We start from the raw sequence: 20023 nt of genomic DNA, 5'->3' as shown, positions 1-20023 counted from the left end.
TGGACAAATGGCCAGGAAGAGTGAGTGAGTGGTCTGGCTTTATGCTTAGCAGTAAGGGGACAGTAAGACTATTTCTGCATGGAGATACTTTCATTATTGAGATTTCACTGAACAATCCACATTTTCTGGAAAATGGGATACGTGGGTTGAGAAGAGTTTTCAAGCCAATTTAGAGTCTCCCTCAGAAGGCAAGAGCTTTTCATTAGCTCTGGCTTTATTTTACAGTTCCCTTTTGCTACTTGGCTCCTTCTGAGCTTCTGGAGCAGTAGCTCAGCTGTTTGCTTTTGCACGCTCCACTTTTGGCGAAATCAGCCCAAACCTGCATTGGAGAATTTGCCAGTATGAGTCTCCCAGTGCAGGAACAAGGAACACAAAACTCTTGAAGCCCTCTTCTTCTGGTCTAATTTCATTGTCTTGGCCAGGGATCTCATTTCCTCATGCCTACAGATCACAACACCATGCCCAGAAGTAAAGACTAGGCTTTCATTTTATTTAAGACACTTGGGCTGTTCCTAGGAAGTAGAATTAGATATGAGGTAACTTTCATGGATCTGATGAGGCTTGGCAGGCTTTTTTTTTTTTTTTACCATATTGAACAGGTTGTTTTGCTTTCAGTTCAAAGCCAGGATGGAAAGGGCTTTGGCAGCAGCTAAAGCCCTTTATTTATTTATTTATTTTGTCATGAATCATTCCTTTGATGTGTTAAATTTCCCTGCCCTATGGGCTATTTACTCACAGCTTCCTCTGCCCCTACATCACAGCAGAGGTAAGCATCTTTGTAAAGAGTGGATCTGATTCCTTTAGCTCCCCTGACATGCTTTTTGTTTTTGTTTTTTTTTGGGGGGGACGGGCAGGGGAGGGGGGGGAGTTTTTTTTTGTTTGTTTGTTTTGTTGGGAAAACCACAGATGTTCTCTTCATGTGCTGAAGCTTCCCAGCCAGAGCTGGGATTCCTCTGTTTTCCTGTGGACTATCTTATGCTTGCCAAATGCGTGATGAAGTGCATTTCTTGGATGCCCGGCATCTCCTCCATTTTCAGCAGTTTTACACTATGTGACAGAGTTGGGAATGGTGTAGTGGAACATGAAGGCAGTTGTGGTGTTTGAGAATATACACATGTATGTGTGGATAGCAGATGATGTGTGGTGTGTGAGGAGAATGGGATTTTCTATCTTTTTTATTTTTCTATCTTTTTTATTTTTGGCTACCTACGGTGGCTTCTTCACAGTAATCTACATTTTGCAGTCATGTGGTTTCCATTTGGCAGGGAACTGCTCTCCCCTTCCCCTCTCTCCTTACCCAAGCTCTCTGCCTACTCTTGGACTGGAATACATAGCTGGGGAGAGCCAGGCTTCAATGAGATGCTTAATGAGATACAAAAGTTTAATGAGATGTTTTATAGCACAGGGTGAAAAGTCTGTGTACAGTCAGCATGAAGGTTAGGGAACAGTGGGGAAGGAGCATCCCTCATGGAGGAGTCTTGGAAAATTTATCTGGCTCACTGACTTCCTTTTCTTTTGGTAGATCTCTGTGTGGACTTTCTGAATAGCTCCGACTGGGACAACAGAACTGTGCCTGCAAACGCCACCTCTCCAGTGGTTGAGTTTTGGGAGTACGTGATCACCTTTCTTCTGTTCAGAATCCTCTCTCATCCAGGAAATATGCTAGTGTGGGAGGGATTCCATAGGATCAAGTAGGGTGCCACGTGTCAGAAGGAGGGGCATGTCAGGGAGCACAGTGCACAGAGCTGCCAAGGAGATCATCATGGATTCCAGAACTAAATGTACCCTGAAGGCTGCTTGCAGTAGCATGCCTGCCTAAAGGGCTTGTGTGCACACATGCATATGTTCTGGCACTGAGATGTCAGGGCAAAAAAGAAGTACCAAAAGAAATGAAGAATTTCTGTAAGCCAGGTGTTCTCTGTAAGAAGAGACCAGGGTGGACTGATCAGTCCTCTACAGTGAAATAGAAAGGCTAAAACTGCCATTTCACTTCTTCTGAACACATCTTTCCAAAGGAAGAGGTCTGTTTGGCTGCCCTGTCTTTGTACATGGGAAGGAGACATCTGAGGCAGATAGGTGAGGCACCAGATAGGCACTCAGGAAGGCTTAGCCATGGGTCTGGAGGTAATGAATCACCTATGAAAGAGGTGCATCAGGCCAGCATCTTAGAGGGGCTTCTCACTGCAGCCCAAAGAGTTTGAAATCGCTGCAAGAACCATGCTGTTTCTATAGCTCTTAAAGTGCCCCTGAGAGGAGTGAGGTTGTCCCTTGCAACAACAAAAGTGCAAAGAGAATATGAAGTATGACCATGGATGCAGAAAAGGTTGCATGTTGCCAGACTCTCTTTCCTGCCCTGTTCTTCACATCTGTGGATTGCTACCTCTCAGAAATAGTTGTTTGGGGCTTTTGCACAAGCTGCAATGCAAAGGGAGCCACAAGGGGGGTTGATTTGGAAGAAGGAGTGCATAGGAATCCTAAGTGTGGGTCTGGACTGCTGGAACTGCATGAGCTACAGGGCTGAGCTCTGCTGTTGTCCATCTTGGTGATGGTGAGTATTCAGAGAATGAGGCTGAAGTAAGGAGATGGGAAACGCAGAGACAATTCTAACTTATGTGCGGGGTGTCCATAGTGTATGGGGAGGTGAGAGGAAAGAAGTGGCCTTGGGTTGATGATGACATTAGTAGCTTGCTTTGGATGGAGAAGTGTCTACTTAGCAGCTGTCAGGGTGATGGATCAGTGAGGGGCACGTGATGATTTTGTTCTGTGTGGGTCTGGTGGGCACACTGCAGTGGGCTGGGAAGGTTGGAGGGCTTGGGCTAGCTGCGGGGCGCAGTGGAGCAGCATCCACAGGAATAACAGAGAAGCAAGCCCTTGGCAATGCTGGGGTAATTCACTCATCTGGGAGCCCAGATAGATCTGTTTAGTCTTTTCATGGGGTAAAATGTCAAAGGTGTATTTGGATTAATGGAATCTGGGGTGTTAATGCTTATCTCCCTGTCCCTGGATACCGGCAGGAAGAGAGTCCTGGGACTAACGGATGGTATTCACAAACTGGGCACTGTGCGCTGGGAGCTGGCTCTGTGTCTCCTGCTGGCATGGATCATCTGCTACTTCTGCATCTGGAAAGGTGTCAAGTCCACAGGAAAAGTAGGAACAGAGATGGTCCTCCTCATCCATAATCCTCCTTGTACCCATCTTACATTTCTTTCCCAATCTCTTACTTTTTCATGAAGTAGAGACTGGAGACACACAGCACCAAAGTCAAACTTAAAATCTGGTGGGTTCATATTGATTTACATTGGTTGTATTTGACCCATAAAAGGAAGGATGAAAAACGGGGAGGGAAAAGCAGTGGAAGAGCTGGGAACTGATGGAAATCATAGGTCACCTTTGTCCTTGCAGACAACACACAGTGGCTGATGGATACTCCACAAATGTCGTTGAGAACCACTCACTCATCAGTGTGTTGTCCCAGTGTGACCTATTTATGTTTTTAGCTAGATCCTCTTCAGTATTGAGCTTTCTATCCCTGGCAATAATTAAACAGTTAAGCAAAATAGAGAAGCTTCTGCCTTCAGCTGTCTCAGCAAACAGATCACTAATTTCTCCTGCTTCTTTATCCTGCAAAATAGTTGGAGTGGGAGAGATGTCTTTGTGCTTTCCTTTTGGCTCCCTTTTGTACTCTCTCTGGCTCTGTGGTCTTTGGCTCAGCAAGTCTTTGTGCATTCTGCTCTTGAGGCTGAAGCCATTGCTCCAGTTCCCATAGGTCAGGTGGACTGTATATCCTTCTGGTATGGATGAATGTGATGTGCCTCGGGGTGGGTGTCAGGGACTCTGCTATAGCCTTGACTTGGTCAGGGCATCCTTCCTCCCTGGGGCCATGATGAGATGGGTAGGTTATCAACGTAAGGGCATTCAGCAGATGTCCCAGCAACAAAGAGAGGGGAGCCAATTTTTTGCAACAGCCTTCTTCCAAATAAGTTCCAAATAATCCCTAATATTGACAAATGTTCGCTGTAGAACTGCAGACCTTTGTTTGTTGCAGTGTCAAATCCTACTTCCAACCTTAAAACTGCATTTTAATGGGCCACTGTTTTAATAGAACAAGATAAGAGCTTGCTCTGCTCTCCAGAGCCTCTTGCTGGTGCTGACCTGTCTTTCACCACTTCTCAAGGAGGGAGAGCAAGACTCCAGATCTGTGGGAGAGGGGCTTTTAAATTGTCAATCTCTGATGCTCCATGTAAGCTGTTTTGTTAACACAGTGCCACCTTCACAAGAGTTATCATTCTGATCTTGTGAGTCTGGGTCTATGTGGAAGTGAAATTGAGTTGTTGCAGGTTCCCATCAACTCTCAGCCCTCTTCCCACCATGCCTTTCCTTTGCCCAGTGCTGCTCAGATGCAGGGAGTTTGCCTTGTGAGAGAAGGCTAAAGAAGTTCACTTAATCTGACATTGCCAAACCCAATTTGATCCCAGTCCAGAAAGTGAGAGTTCAGCGAGTGCAGGCAGTAGCTTTCATGGTTTTCCTGGGACCACAGATTTTCCCATTGCAAGGTTTAGGATACAGGACTTATTTTTTCCTAGTCAAGTGTATGGACCAGGTGAGTAACACAGGGTGGGTTTTCTTGTTCCAGTCCACAAGCCAGACAGACCAGTAGTCCGCTCTGCAGGTAGTTATATTGAGATTTATAGGAACACCATCACAAAACTCTGTTCCTTTCTTTTTCAACCCTGAATACACGTTAGGACAGGCAGTAGGGAGGTCCCAGAAACTCTGGGTATGTGCATAATTTTGTTTACCCATTGCAGAGTAAACAAATGCTGTGCTTGTCTGAAGGGCTGCATCAATCAGATAACCCTTCCAGACTCTCGTACTTATGCTTCTGTCATTTAAGGAGTCTAAACTTAAAGAAACAATAGTAACCTCAGGAAAATAATTTCAAATAATCCCATGAAGACCCATTTCATTGAAAGCCTTTTTCTCTTATTCATTTTGCCCACTCCTGTACACTTTCAATCTTTCCTTTCCTGATGTAATCAGTTGATCTGTGCAGATGTTCCCCAGAAGTGATTTCTGAAGGTACATTTTCATTCTTGTGCCAAAAATGCTCCTGTTCTCTTTCAGTCAGGGAGCAGCAGAAGTGCTGAGTACCATGACTGATTTGACCAATTATCACTAGGAAGCAACAACTTCATTTTTGACCTCTCACTTTGAATCCATACAGTAAACAAGCTTTAATTTTACTTGGATGAATTGTAGTAGTGAATAAATGTTAAGAAGTTGCGGATTGCTTATGGCTGTTTTGCAAACAACAGCAACTAAAAGTTATATTGGGCAATAGATCAGGGATGATTAATTCTACTGTAATATTTGTTTACATAGCACGCAGGGAGATGTGAAAAGAAAGCTTTACAGAAACAATGGTATATGCTTTCTTGACAGACTTCTAGGCTCCAGGTATCCCCATTTTTTACCCATGAGCACAGAGGCATTGGAGCAATGAGGGAGTCATGAGCACCCCTGGAAATGCAGTGTCAAATTGGGCAGCAAAAGTTGCTGTTTAATTTGGAAACCCCTTGCTGGGAATGGGACAATTTTAATAACTCCTCATTAAAACTCAGTGACAGGAAGAGACGTAGGTTTCTTTTGCAGCTCTGGAAAGATGAAGAGAACAGCTTGAGAGCAGGGAAATGAAGATGATTGGAAAGAGAAAATAGCAAGAGCAACCAGTGACAAAACCTTGTGTGAGGAACAGAGCATAGATTAACAAAACCACTGCTGAGATGTAGCCTTGATTAATCCCTTTCCCATCCCACATCCACGTTAGCAGTAGTGGCCGTGGCCAGAGAAGTTCTGGGGACATCTACTGGGTGGGGGCTGCAGGTGGAACAAAGTAATGGCTGCACACCCTGCCGACCCTCCCTGGTTTCCCTGCAGGTCGTGTACTTCACTGCCACCTTCCCATACGTCATGCTGGTCATCCTGCTGGTGCGGGGAGTCACGCTGCCGGGTGCCGCTGAGGGGATCGTTTTCTACCTGAAGCCAGATGTCTCCAGGCTAGCAGACCCACAGGTGAGTGGGGCAGATGAGGTTCTGTCTTCCTGTTCTCGGGGGAGGCCTTCAGACTGGGAGAACCTCGTTACAGGGTGAGCAGGGCCTGGTCCCCACGTTGAGCAGATTCTCTGCTCACATCTGCAGCATATGGGCATATTAGGTCACTGCTACTCATGGGCTCAGCAAAATCAGAGGAGCGCATGAAATATTCAGCATGCAGCAGATGGTTTTGCTGGGTCTTAAATACAAATAATTAAGGAAAGGTGGGGGGGAAGCAATCTACGACTTTCCATTTCTTCAGGCCTGCTTAGAGCTTTGTTTGCCTGGGACCCACCACATGCCATCAGTGCACATCCCAACATGCAGTCAGATCTCTTCCCCCATCCAGGTGGGCAAACTCAGGACCCCCATCTCAAAGACCCCAACACTTCTCCATCACAGCAGGTGGCTTTCCTTCCCAGGAGGGCTGAGCAGCGTATGCAGGCTGCATGTACCATTTCACCAGGGTGTTAATGCAGCTCTCTAGCCCCAAGGAGGGTATTTAAATGACATTGCTGCTAATTATTCTGCTGCTAAATCTTTCTGTGGAGGCAGCCAAGCAATATGCTTAGCCCACAGCCTCAGCTTACCTCCCGCATCTTCCCAGATGGCCGCAGCCCCAACTGCTCCCAAACCAGCTGCCAAACACACTATCTTCCCCCAAATGGCTTTCAGATGCAATTATATGTTGTCAATACAAAATCTGTGGTGCACTAAACAAGAGCCAGCCGAACATAAATGGCATTTTAATATTGAAATAAATAACAGGGGGGCAATGGAGGCTGAGTGTGTTTTATTCGTGGCCAGAGTTTATTCACTGAAAGCCTCCCAATCTTTTAAAGCCTAAACAAAGCCAATGTGGTCTTTCCAGGCTGCAGCAAGGCAGCATAACAGAAGTGAGGAATCCTGCTATTGATTTTAGAGAGTGCAAAGCTTGGGTGCAAAGATGGATATGTGTGTGTACCCATGCCACAGACTCCTGTGGATCTGAGCAGCAGTACCCAGGCTGGGGTTGTCTGCAGGCTGTCAAATTGTAGCTGCCTGGCTGTTTGCTGCTGCTTAGAGGAAAAAGAGAATGAGGGGGAGTGTACAGACAGACAGAAAGAGGACTGTGTTCCCTCCTGTCTGTTATCCTGAATCTATGGCAGGGAGTGGGAGCAGTGCTGGATTTCACCCTGCAGCACTTTGGGAGACCAAGGCCCCAAGACCTTCTTGGGGAAGAGGGATGGAGCAGAGGGGAAGGAGCCCACTCAGCATTGGCCAATGCCCTTGTGTCACTCTGATGTGCAAACACAGACCCCACAGGAGCCTTTTCCTAGAGGTCTTTTCATCTGATAGTTCAGTTTCCTGGAAATGTATTCCAGTTTCTGCATCCATTGTGTCCTCCTATCCCATACAGTTTGTTCAGCTCTGATGGAGGGGTGTTTGCTGGGCATGGGACAGCCACTTGTTTGTTTTGTCACCAGGTCTGGAGACCACTGATATTCTCTGTTCCAGGTCTGGATGGATGCAGGCACACAGATTCTCTTCTCATATGCCATATGCCAGGGATGCCTGACAGCTCTGGGCAGCTACAACAAATACACTAACAACTGCTATAGGTAAGAGAAGCCTAGGTGCCTTGATCTTTCTGGAAATTTGCTCAGAGACAAATTGCACAGGGCTGTGCCTGATGAAGACAGACCTTTGGGCAATGCTATTTTGAATAAGGATGTGCTCGTAGTTTGGGATGGATTCAGCATAGGGATTGAGATTGCTAGGGCAATAGGGAGGAAGAGGAATGGATATGAGTATGCCCAGCCATTGTGGTGATACCACAGGCTGTTTCAATGGGGCGAGTGAGCAGGGGCTGCACAGCTATCTGTGCTGTCACTTGCTAGGTAGGGGAAATGATACAAAGATGATGATGGCTGGGCCCCCTGTCTCTAATTCTTCACTAACAGCAGGGTAATGTATTGCCAGTGGCATTTTGATCCTATCAAGGAGATTAATCAAGTCTATCTGGCCTCTTCCTTGCCCTTGAATTACAGCTCTATTTTCTCCATGGCCTGACATGAAGCTCAGTAAAGCCATCAAGACAGTTTCTGGCACATTCTTCAAAGTCCTGTGGAGATGGGGCTCTGTTATTACTTCCAGTATTGCTCCACCGCAGATGGGAAAATTTTACAGTGCTCTGGAGACATCAGTCATCTCTTCTGCCCTTCTCAAAGAGGTGCTGCTGTGGCTGCTGGCCAGGCAATTAATACTTTTCCCACGGCACTCCACAATGTGTCTGTCACCCATGGAGCAGTCTGTTGACACTTTCCTCTAGTATCTTATGTGCCTTACACTGCTGGCATGGCTCTAGATATCTCTCCAGCCTAAATACTTTGCATACCTGCACTTCTCCATAGCAATTGATGGTTACTTTGGAGGGAGCTGAAGAGCAGTATTGATACTCCTCTGTGCTTGGGGAAGCTGAGTACGGAAGTGACACTAAGTGGGCCCGCTGTGCAAAGGGAAACAGTGTGCTCTCTCATCTCCTCCTGCAGGGACTGCATTATGCTCTGCTTCCTGAACAGTGCCACCAGCTTTGTTGCTGGCTTTGCCATTTTCTCTGTGCTGGGTTTCATGGCTCGAGAGCAGGGTGTACCCATTGCGGAAGTGGCTGAATCAGGTAGGCTTTTCCAGCAGACTTTGAGCCTGAGGAGGTTGGGGAGGGGGGCTTTTCTGAAGTGAAGCCCAAGATGTTATCTACATCCTCTGTTGCTGTGCTGTCTGCAGTGAGGTCTGCAGGACCAGTGCTTTCAGATGTGGTCATGCTGCTATTTGTTGGCAGGTCCTGGCCTGGCTTTCATAGCATACCCAACAGCAGTAACAATGATGCCCGTGTCTCAGCTTTGGTCCTGCCTCTTCTTCCTCATGCTGATCTTCTTGGGACTGGACAGCCAGGTACAGCAAACTAACCCCCCTTCTCCAACTCCTAAGTGTCTGTTGACACTCTGTGCACGTCCTCATGCCTGTGGGAAAGGATTAGGTGGTTATATGCTTTGCTGGTACCTCAGATACCTTCTCCACACTGTCCACAGCTCTTTTATACTCACAGCCAGGGCTGAAGAGAGGCCCTGTGGTGGCATCTCTGTTTGGCATCTTTATCCTCACATATATGTGAGGGTGTCCCAGCACATCTCCAGCTGCAAGGGGCAATGGTCTTGCATCCACCTCTTACCCTCCAGTACTCCAGGAGGAAAACCCAGCAGAGCGGTGTGAAACCCTGGTAGGCTGGCTCAAGGGGAGAGGGGGTGTCCTGGCCTGGCTGCCAAGCAGGGCATTCTGTTCAGGCTATACTTTGTAGCACCTAAGCCTTCGAACCTCCACTTCTCTTTGTTCTCTGAATCAAAGTCCCCTCTTTCCTCACCTTGTTGATTGTTCTCCTTCACGCTGGCCTAGCTGTCTTGGAAGAAGTCTCCAAGTCTTGAGGAGAAAAGGACAGTGAACATGTTCTTGGGGAAGGGGAGACTGGGCTTTGTAACCTATATTCTCCTGCAGTTTGTCTGTGTGGAAAGCATGGTGACAGCTCTTATTGACATGTTCCCGGGAGTGTTTCGAAAGAAGGGACGTCGGGAGCTGCTGATCCTGGCCATTGCAGTGATGTGCTACCTGCTGGGCTTACTGCTGGTCACTGAGGTAAGAGAGGTGGAGTTGGGCTACAACCAGACACCAGAAATCCTGCATGACTGCTCTGAAGGAGCACTTAGAGGCAGCAGGCTTGTCTTTGATGCTTTTGTTTATCCTTCATTTTTAATGCATTAGCAGGTGTCTCTCAGCCAGTGTTGCTGATGGTGTGATGCTCCTGCACCTGTTATGGAGTCACAGAGACAGCCCTGCAGCTTGATAAGGCTGCCTTATGCAAATACCCTTGCTCAAGCAAGCTGAGCTGCATATTCAGAAGCTGTTCTAAGGGCAGTGATCAATTGATGGCTGTTTTGCATGAGAAGCGGGGTGGCAGGAGGGCAGGATGGGGTAATGAGTGCAGCAGCATCTTTCCTGAGCCAAGGGAGAGCCTGTTGTCTCTGGACCAGAAGCAGCAGAGTTGTGTTGATGCAATGCCATGCATTTGATCAAGAAAGTTTCAACTGTGAGAAATTGAACTCAGGCATTCCATGGATTTGGTATGCCCCTCGTGTGGAGGCATCTACACCCATTGTTGCAGGACACCACCTTATATATGTTGGGATGAAGGGATTCCACTACTCCGTCAGTGGCTAGAGTCATTCAGCACCCTTGGAAAGCATCTGCTTGACTTCTGCTGGCATGGCTTTCTCTTTGGAAAATGAGGCGACTGAATTATAGAGCTAGCTGATGGCAAATAGACAGGGCTCAACCCAGAGGTAGGGGCAGCAGGAAGCGATGTGCCTGCCATCGTGGGGTATGGACCTTGAGAAATATGTAAACCTGGATGCAGGCAAAATAAGGTATCATCTGAATATCCTGGCAAACAGGATCCCAGTTTCTTAGATGCACAGATTTTCACTGCCATAGTGTTTTGAAGTAATGCTGGAAACTTGCTAGGTGATTAACAAACAAACCCAAACCAATAACAAAGTGCTCCTGTGGACATAGAAACCTGCCATGACTCCCTTTTCTCTACCTCTATTACAGGGTGGGATGTACATCTTTCAGCTCTTTGATTACTATGCTGCTAGTGGCACGTGCCTGCTATTCCTGGCCATTTTTGAAGTCATCTGTGTAGGATGGGTTTACGGTAAGTAGAGGACAAAAACCTGTGCTGCTGCTTCTCAAGGCTAGGGCTGGGGGTGGAAAAGTGGAGGTGGATGGAAAAGATTCACCATTCCCTTAGGAAGCAAAGAAATGCTGTAATTACCCTCTTTCTTGTCTGGTTTCCAGAGAGTTTCCCCACAACATTTTTTAACTGCTCTACATTTAGAGTGGAAATGACTTTTCCATCTCTGAGGCTTCCTTATCTTGTGTTACCTTGCCGCTCTTTCTATTCCTCCTATGGGTTAGAAAACTAGCTACAGAGCAGTGACTGCTGTTCATCAGACTCTGTTTCAGTCTGTACCCTGTGCCTCTGGTTTAATCCTTCCAGTTTGTTTCACACAAAGTGCTGGAATACAGACTTGCTGTGTGCCCCTTCTGTGATGATGCATGTTTTATATTTTTCACAGGCTGTGATGGCAGTCCCAAAAGAAATGAATGGGACTGCCTTGGCACTCAGTGAGGACCAAACCATGCAAGAGCAGAATTAGGCTGAGCTCAGTGAACTACCAGAAGGAAACCAGTTACTTGTTGGTGTGCAGTAAGCAGAAAAACCTGTGGTATTCCAGGAAGGTCTCTGCCCTGCTGAGCAGTGTGTGAGCCCAACAGGCTGCAGTCCACCTCACTGAAGTACACACGGAGGCTGGTGGTTTCCAGGAGAAGGGGTTAGTTTTGTGTGTTATGGAGCAGAGGCTTCCTGTCCTTGGCATAATAGAATCATAGAATCATTAAGGTTGGAAAAGGCCTCCAAGGTCATCTAGTCCAACCATCAGCCCATCACCACCATGCCCACTAACCCATGTCCCTCAGTGCCACATCCACAGGTTTCTTGATATGGCAGTCCAGCATCTTCAAGGATAGCATAAAGTCATAAAGATGAGACCAAAATGACAGCATCCCCAAGAGCAACACCTGCTGGCTCTTTGCTGCACCAGGTAGTGTGTCCTGATCAACCTTACGAAAACATTGCAGGCATCATTCATATCTTTTTTTTTTTATGCTAGCCATGGATATTTAGGGAGGAGTATAGGGGGAGTATAGTAAGTTAGCAATGATATTTTCTGGGAATATTCTTCCAACTTCTAAAAACTTGTAACTCAAGGATTTCCAGGGCCAAAAGTAAAATCTTCCTATTTATCTTCTGTATTTTTTTCTAGTTGGCTCATATAAGCATTTACCATCCAAAAAGCCCTACAGCAAATAGTTCCACAGCTTGGTCTGTTGTGGTATGAAGAATCACAAACTTTGGCTTATTTTGAACTTGCCACCTGCCAGTTCCTTTTTCTGCTCCACAGATCTTACTTCAGAAGAGATAGGAGAACAGTCAGTCCACATTTGGTTTCTTTGGTATATGTGGTTTTACAGAGTTTGCCATGGCTGTAGTGCAATTGTTGATAAAGATGTTCTCATGTCATGTTCTCCAAACACTCAAACAAATCAAACCAATTTCTGGTCTGGAAGGACTTCTCTCTCACTGAAATGGGAGCAGGTTCTGCTGCTTGTGTTTGACCTTCCAGGGATGCAAGAAATGTGTCTGTAGGAGAGATTTATTCTAGAGAGATATCCTGGGAGGGAAACTCAAGTGAGAGCTTGCAGTGCCAGACCTTGGCCAGATTTGAATTTAATCAACTTCTGTAAGTTCCCTGTGAGATTTCTAAGGAGAAGGAGATTTCCATCCATGCATAACAGGCTTCGCTATCACCACCCTGAGCTACATTAAATTTACATTACAGTTTGCCCATTCTTCCCTTCTTCTGCCCTGCTCCTCATGGCAAGTAGCCATTCCATGGGTCTGATTCTGGGCTGAGATGCAGATAGTAGGCTGAGACAGGCCACCTTAGTGAAAAAGATGTGCCTAGTGCCAACTACTGCTTTTTTCCCAGCCTCAGAATTGGCAGGACCAAGCCACTTGCTTACACTGTGAAGAATTACAGCGTTTTCGCTAACACAAATACGTGCTCTGAGTTTCCCCTCTCCCAGCACATACGCCAGCCGCCCACCACTTGGCAGCCTCCATCTGCTGACAGGCAGATGCTCTTGTTCAGATCTAAGGCTTTCCTCACGTACTGCTCTCTCCCTGCACAAGAACCTCACAGCATCCCACCTGCCACTCCTGTTTGCTGCAGGGAGGGACAGAGGTGATTTGGTTTCTTTCCCCACCTGTGTCCCTTCCATTTTTGGCAACACAGCCCTCATATAAGTGGGTACTCTTCTTGTGCACTGGGGTTGCAGCATGATGCCACAGAAACATGGTATGGGAGTGATGTTTTTGTTTTTCAGGCAGTCACAGCATGCATATTAGGATAAGCTGTTGCAGGAGAAAGCATGTGCCTCCATCGCTGCATGAGAGCTGGGGCTGAAACCATTAGAACTGTTTACAAAGCTAAAGCAAACTGATGCCAGCAGGCACCTGTGGGTGGCTGCAGGGTGAATCTGTGTTGTGCTGGTATAAATCTTCCTCTCTTGCTCACATGCAGTGTGTCTACCAGCAGCAGCAGCGGGCTCCTCCTGGCTGGATCCTGCCCATCAGGCCTGCACTAGCTGAGTTTGCTTTATCCTCTTGGATGCCCCTGCTACAGGCAACCTCACATTGTTATTTATGGATTGCAAAGGCTCTTTAAAAGCACCTGGTACCCAAATGGCACACGGTTCCCGCAGTGCCCCAGCAAATGTCCTGCCAGCATTTTCATGGGTTTGGCACAGGCATGGGCACTGCAGGTTTGAGACAGCAAGAGAGCAGCCACAAGCTCAGAGCTGTGGCGTGGCATCAAGGTCATCATGTACTGACTTTCTGTGTATGAAATTCAGTAAGATGAATGCAAATAAATGCAGCTTGGGAGAAAATATTTAAAAGAGAGGCTTTTGTCATAGGCTCTACACTAACAGTTCAAACAGGATGTATTGTGTTGTGATTTAAACCGGCAGACAACCCAGCACCATGCTGCTGTTTGTTTGCCCTCTCTCCTCACTCAGGGGATGTGGGACAGAAAGGGAAAAAGATAGAACTTGTAGGTTAAGATAAAGACAGTTTAATCAGACAGAAAAATAAGAGAAAATAAATAATAATAATTATATACTACACAAGTGATGCACAGTGCAATTCTCTCCACCCACTGACTGATGTGCAACCCATTCCCTGAGCAGCAATAGTTCTCCCGGCCAACTCTTCTCCATTTTGCTGTTCAGCATGACACCATATGGTACAGGGTATCCCTTTGGCCAGTCTGAGTCAGCTGTCCTGGTTCTGCACTCTCCCATCTCCTTCTCTTCACTCTGTTCCCTCACTAGCAGGGCAGCACCAGAAGCACACACGTCCTTGGCTCTGTGCAGAACTTCACAGTGACAACTAGAACATCAGTATATTATCATTATTCTCATCCAGAATCCAAAACACAGCACTATACCGACCACTAGGAAGAAAATTAACTCTATCTCAGCTGAAACCAGGACATATTGAAAAATATTTCCTGGACTATATACTTCATCTGTGAAACACACTGTTTCTGGGTGTGGAAGAAAAGAAAAATCTCAGTCCCTTTCAGTTTGGGTATTTCTTGCAGTTGTTATAAGCTACTTCTAATATTCTGGGAAGAGAGGGGGACTGCACAAATTCTCTAGCTTCTAAGTTGTACAAAAAGCCAATGCTGAGTGATTGATGATTTTTTTAGCTTGATTACTTTTCCATATCTTGTGAAAAGCCGAACATATAAAAGCTCCCATTAATGTACTTTCTGAGGCTGTTCATGTCAGTGTCCATCGTGTTTCACCACAACACCCTACTGCTTGCCACAGTGGTCCTGGAAACACAGGACCTGATGGGAATACTACAGAGAATAAGGATGAGAACAGGTGGACACATGCTATAGCTAGCTGTAAGGTTTGTGTTGTTTCTTTAATGGAGAATAGACGTGTGTCTTTCTTTTGGCCTGGCATCTTTGTGTTTCTTTAATCACTAGATCTTAGATCCAAAAATTGCAGTGAAACTGACTTCAGCCGTCAGTGTGAATTAATTTATCCATCGTATATCTGACATCATGGTGTGTTTCTGTGGAAACACTGTACGGTGTAAGAGACTGCGCTATGCTGCAGCCATATCATTTATCTCACTCTCCTTTTTTTTTTCTACCCCGTGGAAAATTTTGGTTTTGTGGCAGAACATATTTTTATATTATCTCCCCTTCATCCCCAACATATTTTCAGAAACATTATCTGAAGCCTCATGGGATTTGTAGCATGGAAGTTTTAGGGTTCTGTTTTCTGATGTAGGCTGGGCTCCTACGAAAGGCTGCGTGTCCCTTGATATGCGCAGCTTGTTTTTGCTGGAAGCTACTTGTTAACTTGCCAACTCAAGATGGGAACCATGAGGTATTCAAAGAACGTGCTCCTCCCCATCCCTCTTTCCTAAATGCTTCAAAAGCTGATTTTAAGGAAGCTTTCCTGCAAACATTAGTCATGGGATACAGAAAATAACACAAAGAATTACAGAATAGAAAAACATGCTTAATATGCTTTTGTAGAATTCACACAAAGGGAAAAGATCTTAGGACTTGGTCCTAAGACGGAAAAATGTAACACAACAAAGCACATTAAATACTAAGCACATGGTAGTGTGGCAAGTCCTCTAGGATAAATTTTTACCCAGCCTTCTGGTATCAAGATGCAAGGAAGCAAGGTCTCAGTTCATTTGGAGATAGGAACCCTGGCAATGAGTTCACAGTGGGATGAACAACCCTAAAACCAGAAGCCATTCTTTATCAGCTAAGCACTATGATAAAACTTCAATAAGACAAATACAGTAACCATTTCTACGGGCAACAGCTTTTTGTTTAATACTATTGCCCTATTTTACCTGAAAAAGTCTGATTTAGTATCTCTAGTAGTTAGGAAGATCTTAATGCATTCTTATGAGTTCATTCTTAAGAGGATCTATGATCTATGGGATCTTATTCCTTGAAGACATCCTAGAGCTAGAAGATCTGCTGATTTCCACTTTCATTATGTTGTCTCCTCTGTATATCACTGCATGCATTTCAAGTTTATGCTTTGGTTTGAGAAGAGTCAGTGGATAGGGTCTGATCTGTGGAATGATTTTTAGATGCTCTTTAGAGGTATATCCCACTCTGTTGCATCATGGGATTCAGGTGGGTGCAGGCTACTATTGGCTATGTAAGAGAAGCTGATTTATTTTTAAACCCTGACATTAACTGGAACCCTCCGAATTTTTCTTGAACACAGGGTCAGATCTTTCCATGGTGTTGTGATGTGTGTACGGAAGTTAGACTTTAATTTAATGGGCCAGTCATGCAACTTAGGTGAACAGTGAGAGAAGGAAGAGATCAGGCATCCACAGATTAACTTATATTGAACAGAACAGCAGTACTTGCAGATGGAAGACCTGTTTTCTAGCACAGTTTGGATTTCCGGGTCTTTTGGTTTTATACCAAAAAATAAATATTCTGTGGAAAGCAGGCTCTTGGTGACAGGTAAAACACCCAGTTCAGTGTGGATTCTTGACATAAACTCTTTGGTTTGTTGAGCTGGTAACAAAGAGAGGGTTTTATTTGGTGTTCCCTGCTCTCTTTGTTTCTTGCATCACTCTGGACTCACACATTCCCATCTGCTCCATCTGCAAGAGCTTTCCCTTGTTGACCTGTAAACCAAATACCCCTCATGCTAGGGGCTGAATTCTCTGACTTACAGCTGCTGCTGTCTGAGGGACAGGTTATTTATTTTATGTCAAGCTTTCTGGAAAGTTAAGGCTGAAATTAAAAGCCTCCATCTGTATTTAGCCACAGGTGAGCATTTTGGATACCAGGAAAGTCTGTCACATGCTCTTATTAGGGTAGCCATGTTTTTTGCCAGGAGGAAACACTGAGGATAAAGAAATATGGGATCTGATGTGAGTTGTGATTGAAGGAAACAGCAATGATCTTACCTCCTCACTTCTGACTTTGTCTCTGTGCTGGCTGGTGGCCAAGGTGCCAACCGCTTCTACGACAACATTGAGGACATGATTGGTTATCGGCCGTGGCCTTTGATCAAGATATGCTGGCTGGTGTTCACCCCGGGTCTGTGCTTGGTAAGTACGTGCAGTTATGACAACATAACATATTATTCTGGGTTCCCACATTCTTTGTAGGAAAGGCTGATTTGTCTTCAAGGTGCTACTGTCATTTTATCAAGCTCCTTGTGGAGAAGTACAAGTTTGTCCATAGCTGAGGTGTCAACTTTTTTCCTTTGTAAAGCCTTATCTTTTGCCTGGAAAATTAATTAAGCCTGAAAAGCCACTTGTTTACTGACAAGGCAAAGGAAAATGTATCCTAAAAGTCTGAAGAGCTTTGGTCAAGTTACTTTTGAATAGAAGACTGGTGAGTGTTACACTGTTCTGAAAAAATTGCTTCAGCCCATGTTCCTGCAACCTCCCATGGCTCAGAAATATCTTTCTATGGCCATTTGCTTTCTGTGTTATTAAATCTCTTTAAAAACTTTTCAGACAACTGCATTAAAAACAAAACAAACAAACAAAATAACAACAAAAAACTTCAAGGATAAGTTCCTGCCTCTTTAAAGTTCATGTCCAGTCTTACTTCATTGACATTTACAAGTTTTCTGTGCCAAATTCTGATTCCACATCTGATCTTGTGGATTGTTTCCTTTTCATTAGTGAGAACACAGGATATATAGCTACAGTTTACATAAGAATTCTGTTCCTCTGTCCTTGGAGTCCACTAGGAATTAAATATTGGGGGAATTTTCCAACTAAGTCTGATTAAGCCCAAATTATTTGAGTGTTCTGTGGCCAGAGACCCCCAAGATGGATGTATCTGTGCCTGGTACTTCTGAAATGCTTCTGAAAAGGACAGCAACAGTTTCTGACCTCAATATGACTAAATTTCAGTCTCTGTGTTCCCAGACCCTCATATCTGCTGCCAGTTTTACTTAGGTTGAACCCACAGGGAGCCTGCAGAGAAGCCTGGTCCTGGCTGAGAAAGCTGTGCACACAGTCAGCATACATCAAGCTCTGGCTTGTTGCAGTGAGCAATGGCTATGCTAGCTCATGCACAACAGCACACTCATTGCCACCTAGCTGGCACGTGTAGGGCTGGACTGCCTCACTCCCTCTGCTCCCTATGCCCTGGCTATGTTTGTGTTCTGTGTTCCCCAGGCTGTCTTCTTGTTCTCCCTAATCAAGTACACACCCTTGAAATACAACAATTCTTACGTGTACCCTCCCTGGGGCTACGTGCTGGGCTGGCTGATGGCACTCTCCTCCATGGTCTGCATTCCTCTCTACATCATCTTCATCCTTCTGAGGACCAAGGGATCCCTGAAACAGGTACTGAGATTGTGGTCACTGGGTGAATTGCTGCTGCTTCCCTATGACAGCTCATGGGAAGGGCCCTGGGGAGGATACACATTGCACATTTTTCCTCTGAGAAGGCAAGGAGAAGTGTGAGTGCCTTTTCCCCAGAATGCCCTACAGCTATTGTTGACAACATGTAGGGCTTGGAGGTTCTCAGCACAGCTTTCAGTTTGATCATCAGTTCTCCAGGGTTTTCCATGAGACATGGTGCTACCATTCATGATGCAAAGCGTAGACAGATATGGGCAGAACACCTCTAATGCTGGCTCCTCTGGATGACAGAGGGCCTCCCAGTGTGTGCTATCTGAGGCCACATGCTGACTGGTTTGACATGCTGACAATGTTAGTAAAAATGGCATAACACCATCTTTTACTTCTCTTCCTTTACTGACTCGTGCCAGTGCAAATCAGGTACAAAACCAAGATCTGTTTTACCTTTTTTTTTCATGTCCCTTGCCTCTGCTCCCCTTTCAGTCCTGAGTGATGATTGTGTTATTTTCTTTGAAGAAACTGCACATGACTATTAAAGAGGAGATGCTCACAGACCTACAAAGGTCTACCATGGCCGAGCCTATACTCGCCTAACTGTAGGCCTGGGACAACTGTCTAAGAAATTGTTGCAGAACTGGCTAATGTCTGTCTCAGGCTCAGAAGAATTTCAAGTGAAATACCCAGATGGGGAAAGTGATGATGAAAGTTCAGTGAATAAGTGAGAGGGGCATAAGCCATACAGGCGGGGAGGTGAAGGAGGAATACAGTCCTATTAAATATCTTCCTTTTTGCTGCCTTTGGCTATGATGCTGATTGCTATTGGTGGCCATGAAGAGGTGACGAGGTTGGGAGGGAGCTGGCTGCTATACTTCTTGATAAAATGGCTTAGTGGAAGATAAATTGTAATTTCTCTTCACCACTGAACACAGATTTAAGGAAAGGCACCTCAACCTTTCAACCTTTTAACTTCCCTAGCTATTTCAATTTGGAAATGTATCCCTCCCAATGCAAGACACTGTAAGTCAATCCTGTGGCAAGCTGTCATGATATGGTTTGCTACAAGTTCAGATCTGGAATCCTAACTAGCCCTGTCTTGTGCTTCAGACCACTTAGCAACCCTGCACCTTTCCTATCCCACAGCCAGTTTGAAAATGGTCTTGATGGCTGACACTGCATCTGACTCCTGACAGCTCAGAGGCTTCACATGCCTTTATGAGGACTCAGGGCTGTCTGTGAAGTGATTGCCTAAACGTCCTGCTTGCTGAACAGGCAAGATGCCTCACTTGTTGCAAAGTTCTTTGAGTCCTCAGACTAGAATGCTCCTCTAAGTGGTGCTAATGCTTATTTTACAGCACATCAAGAAATTGCTTCAGCCAGTTTCAGACTAGCATTTTCTATTTGCCCTGGTTTAGGTTATATTATCTGTAATTTTCAAGGACCTCTCAGTTATCTTATTATGAAGAAATTTCCAAATGGGTGCTTGTGGCATGCAGGAAGGAGCCAGCTACCAAGCCTGGGCTGATTCAGGGGATAATCAAAGCCAACCTCATGAAATCTCCTGGAATATTTGCTTCTGTTTTGTAAACAAGTTTTCTCAAAATATACCTGTTCCATTTTTCCAGTCACGCCCCATAAATGTAATGAATTAGCTTCCTGACACAGCTGCTTCCAGGTACAGTGCCTTTTAACTGAATATTGCAAACCGTTCACTGAAAGTGAGTTTTTAATTGGCAATTATGATCAGTTGCTGCAACAAACCGATTCCTCTTGCTCCACTTGACTGATCAAGAAACACAAATGTTGTTGCTTAATGTGTCT

General features: G+C 45.4%; 1 protein-coding gene across 3 annotated transcripts in view; it reads left to right on the top strand.

Annotated features, from left to right (window-relative positions):
- The window catches only part of SLC6A12 (solute carrier family 6 member 12), a 37716-nt gene that overhangs the window by 13621 nt on the left and 4072 nt on the right, over positions 1–20023 (top strand). For all 3 annotated transcript variants that reach the window (XM_090144970.1, XM_090144972.1, XM_031589855.2), the window contains exons 5-14: positions 1523–1610; positions 3015–3147; positions 5938–6072; positions 7591–7694; positions 8625–8749; positions 8912–9024; positions 9622–9759; positions 10735–10837; positions 16830–16930; positions 18017–18187. In XM_090144970.1, coding sequence (XP_090001096.1) covers positions 1523–1610; positions 3015–3147; positions 5938–6072; positions 7591–7694; positions 8625–8749; positions 8912–9024; positions 9622–9759; positions 10735–10837; positions 16830–16930; positions 18017–18187 — 1211 coding nt within the window. The remainder of the gene's footprint in view (positions 1–1522; positions 1611–3014; positions 3148–5937; positions 6073–7590; positions 7695–8624; positions 8750–8911; positions 9025–9621; positions 9760–10734; positions 10838–16829; positions 16931–18016; positions 18188–20023) is intronic.

This window comes from Phasianus colchicus, chromosome 1 (genome assembly GCF_987193195.1).
Source record: "Phasianus colchicus chromosome 1, bPhaCol1.hap1.1, whole genome shotgun sequence".
Lineage (NCBI taxonomy): Eukaryota > Metazoa > Chordata > Aves > Galliformes > Phasianidae > Phasianus > Phasianus colchicus.
Note: the sequence above shows the minus strand (reverse complement) of the source record. Positions and strands in the feature narration are given on the sequence as shown.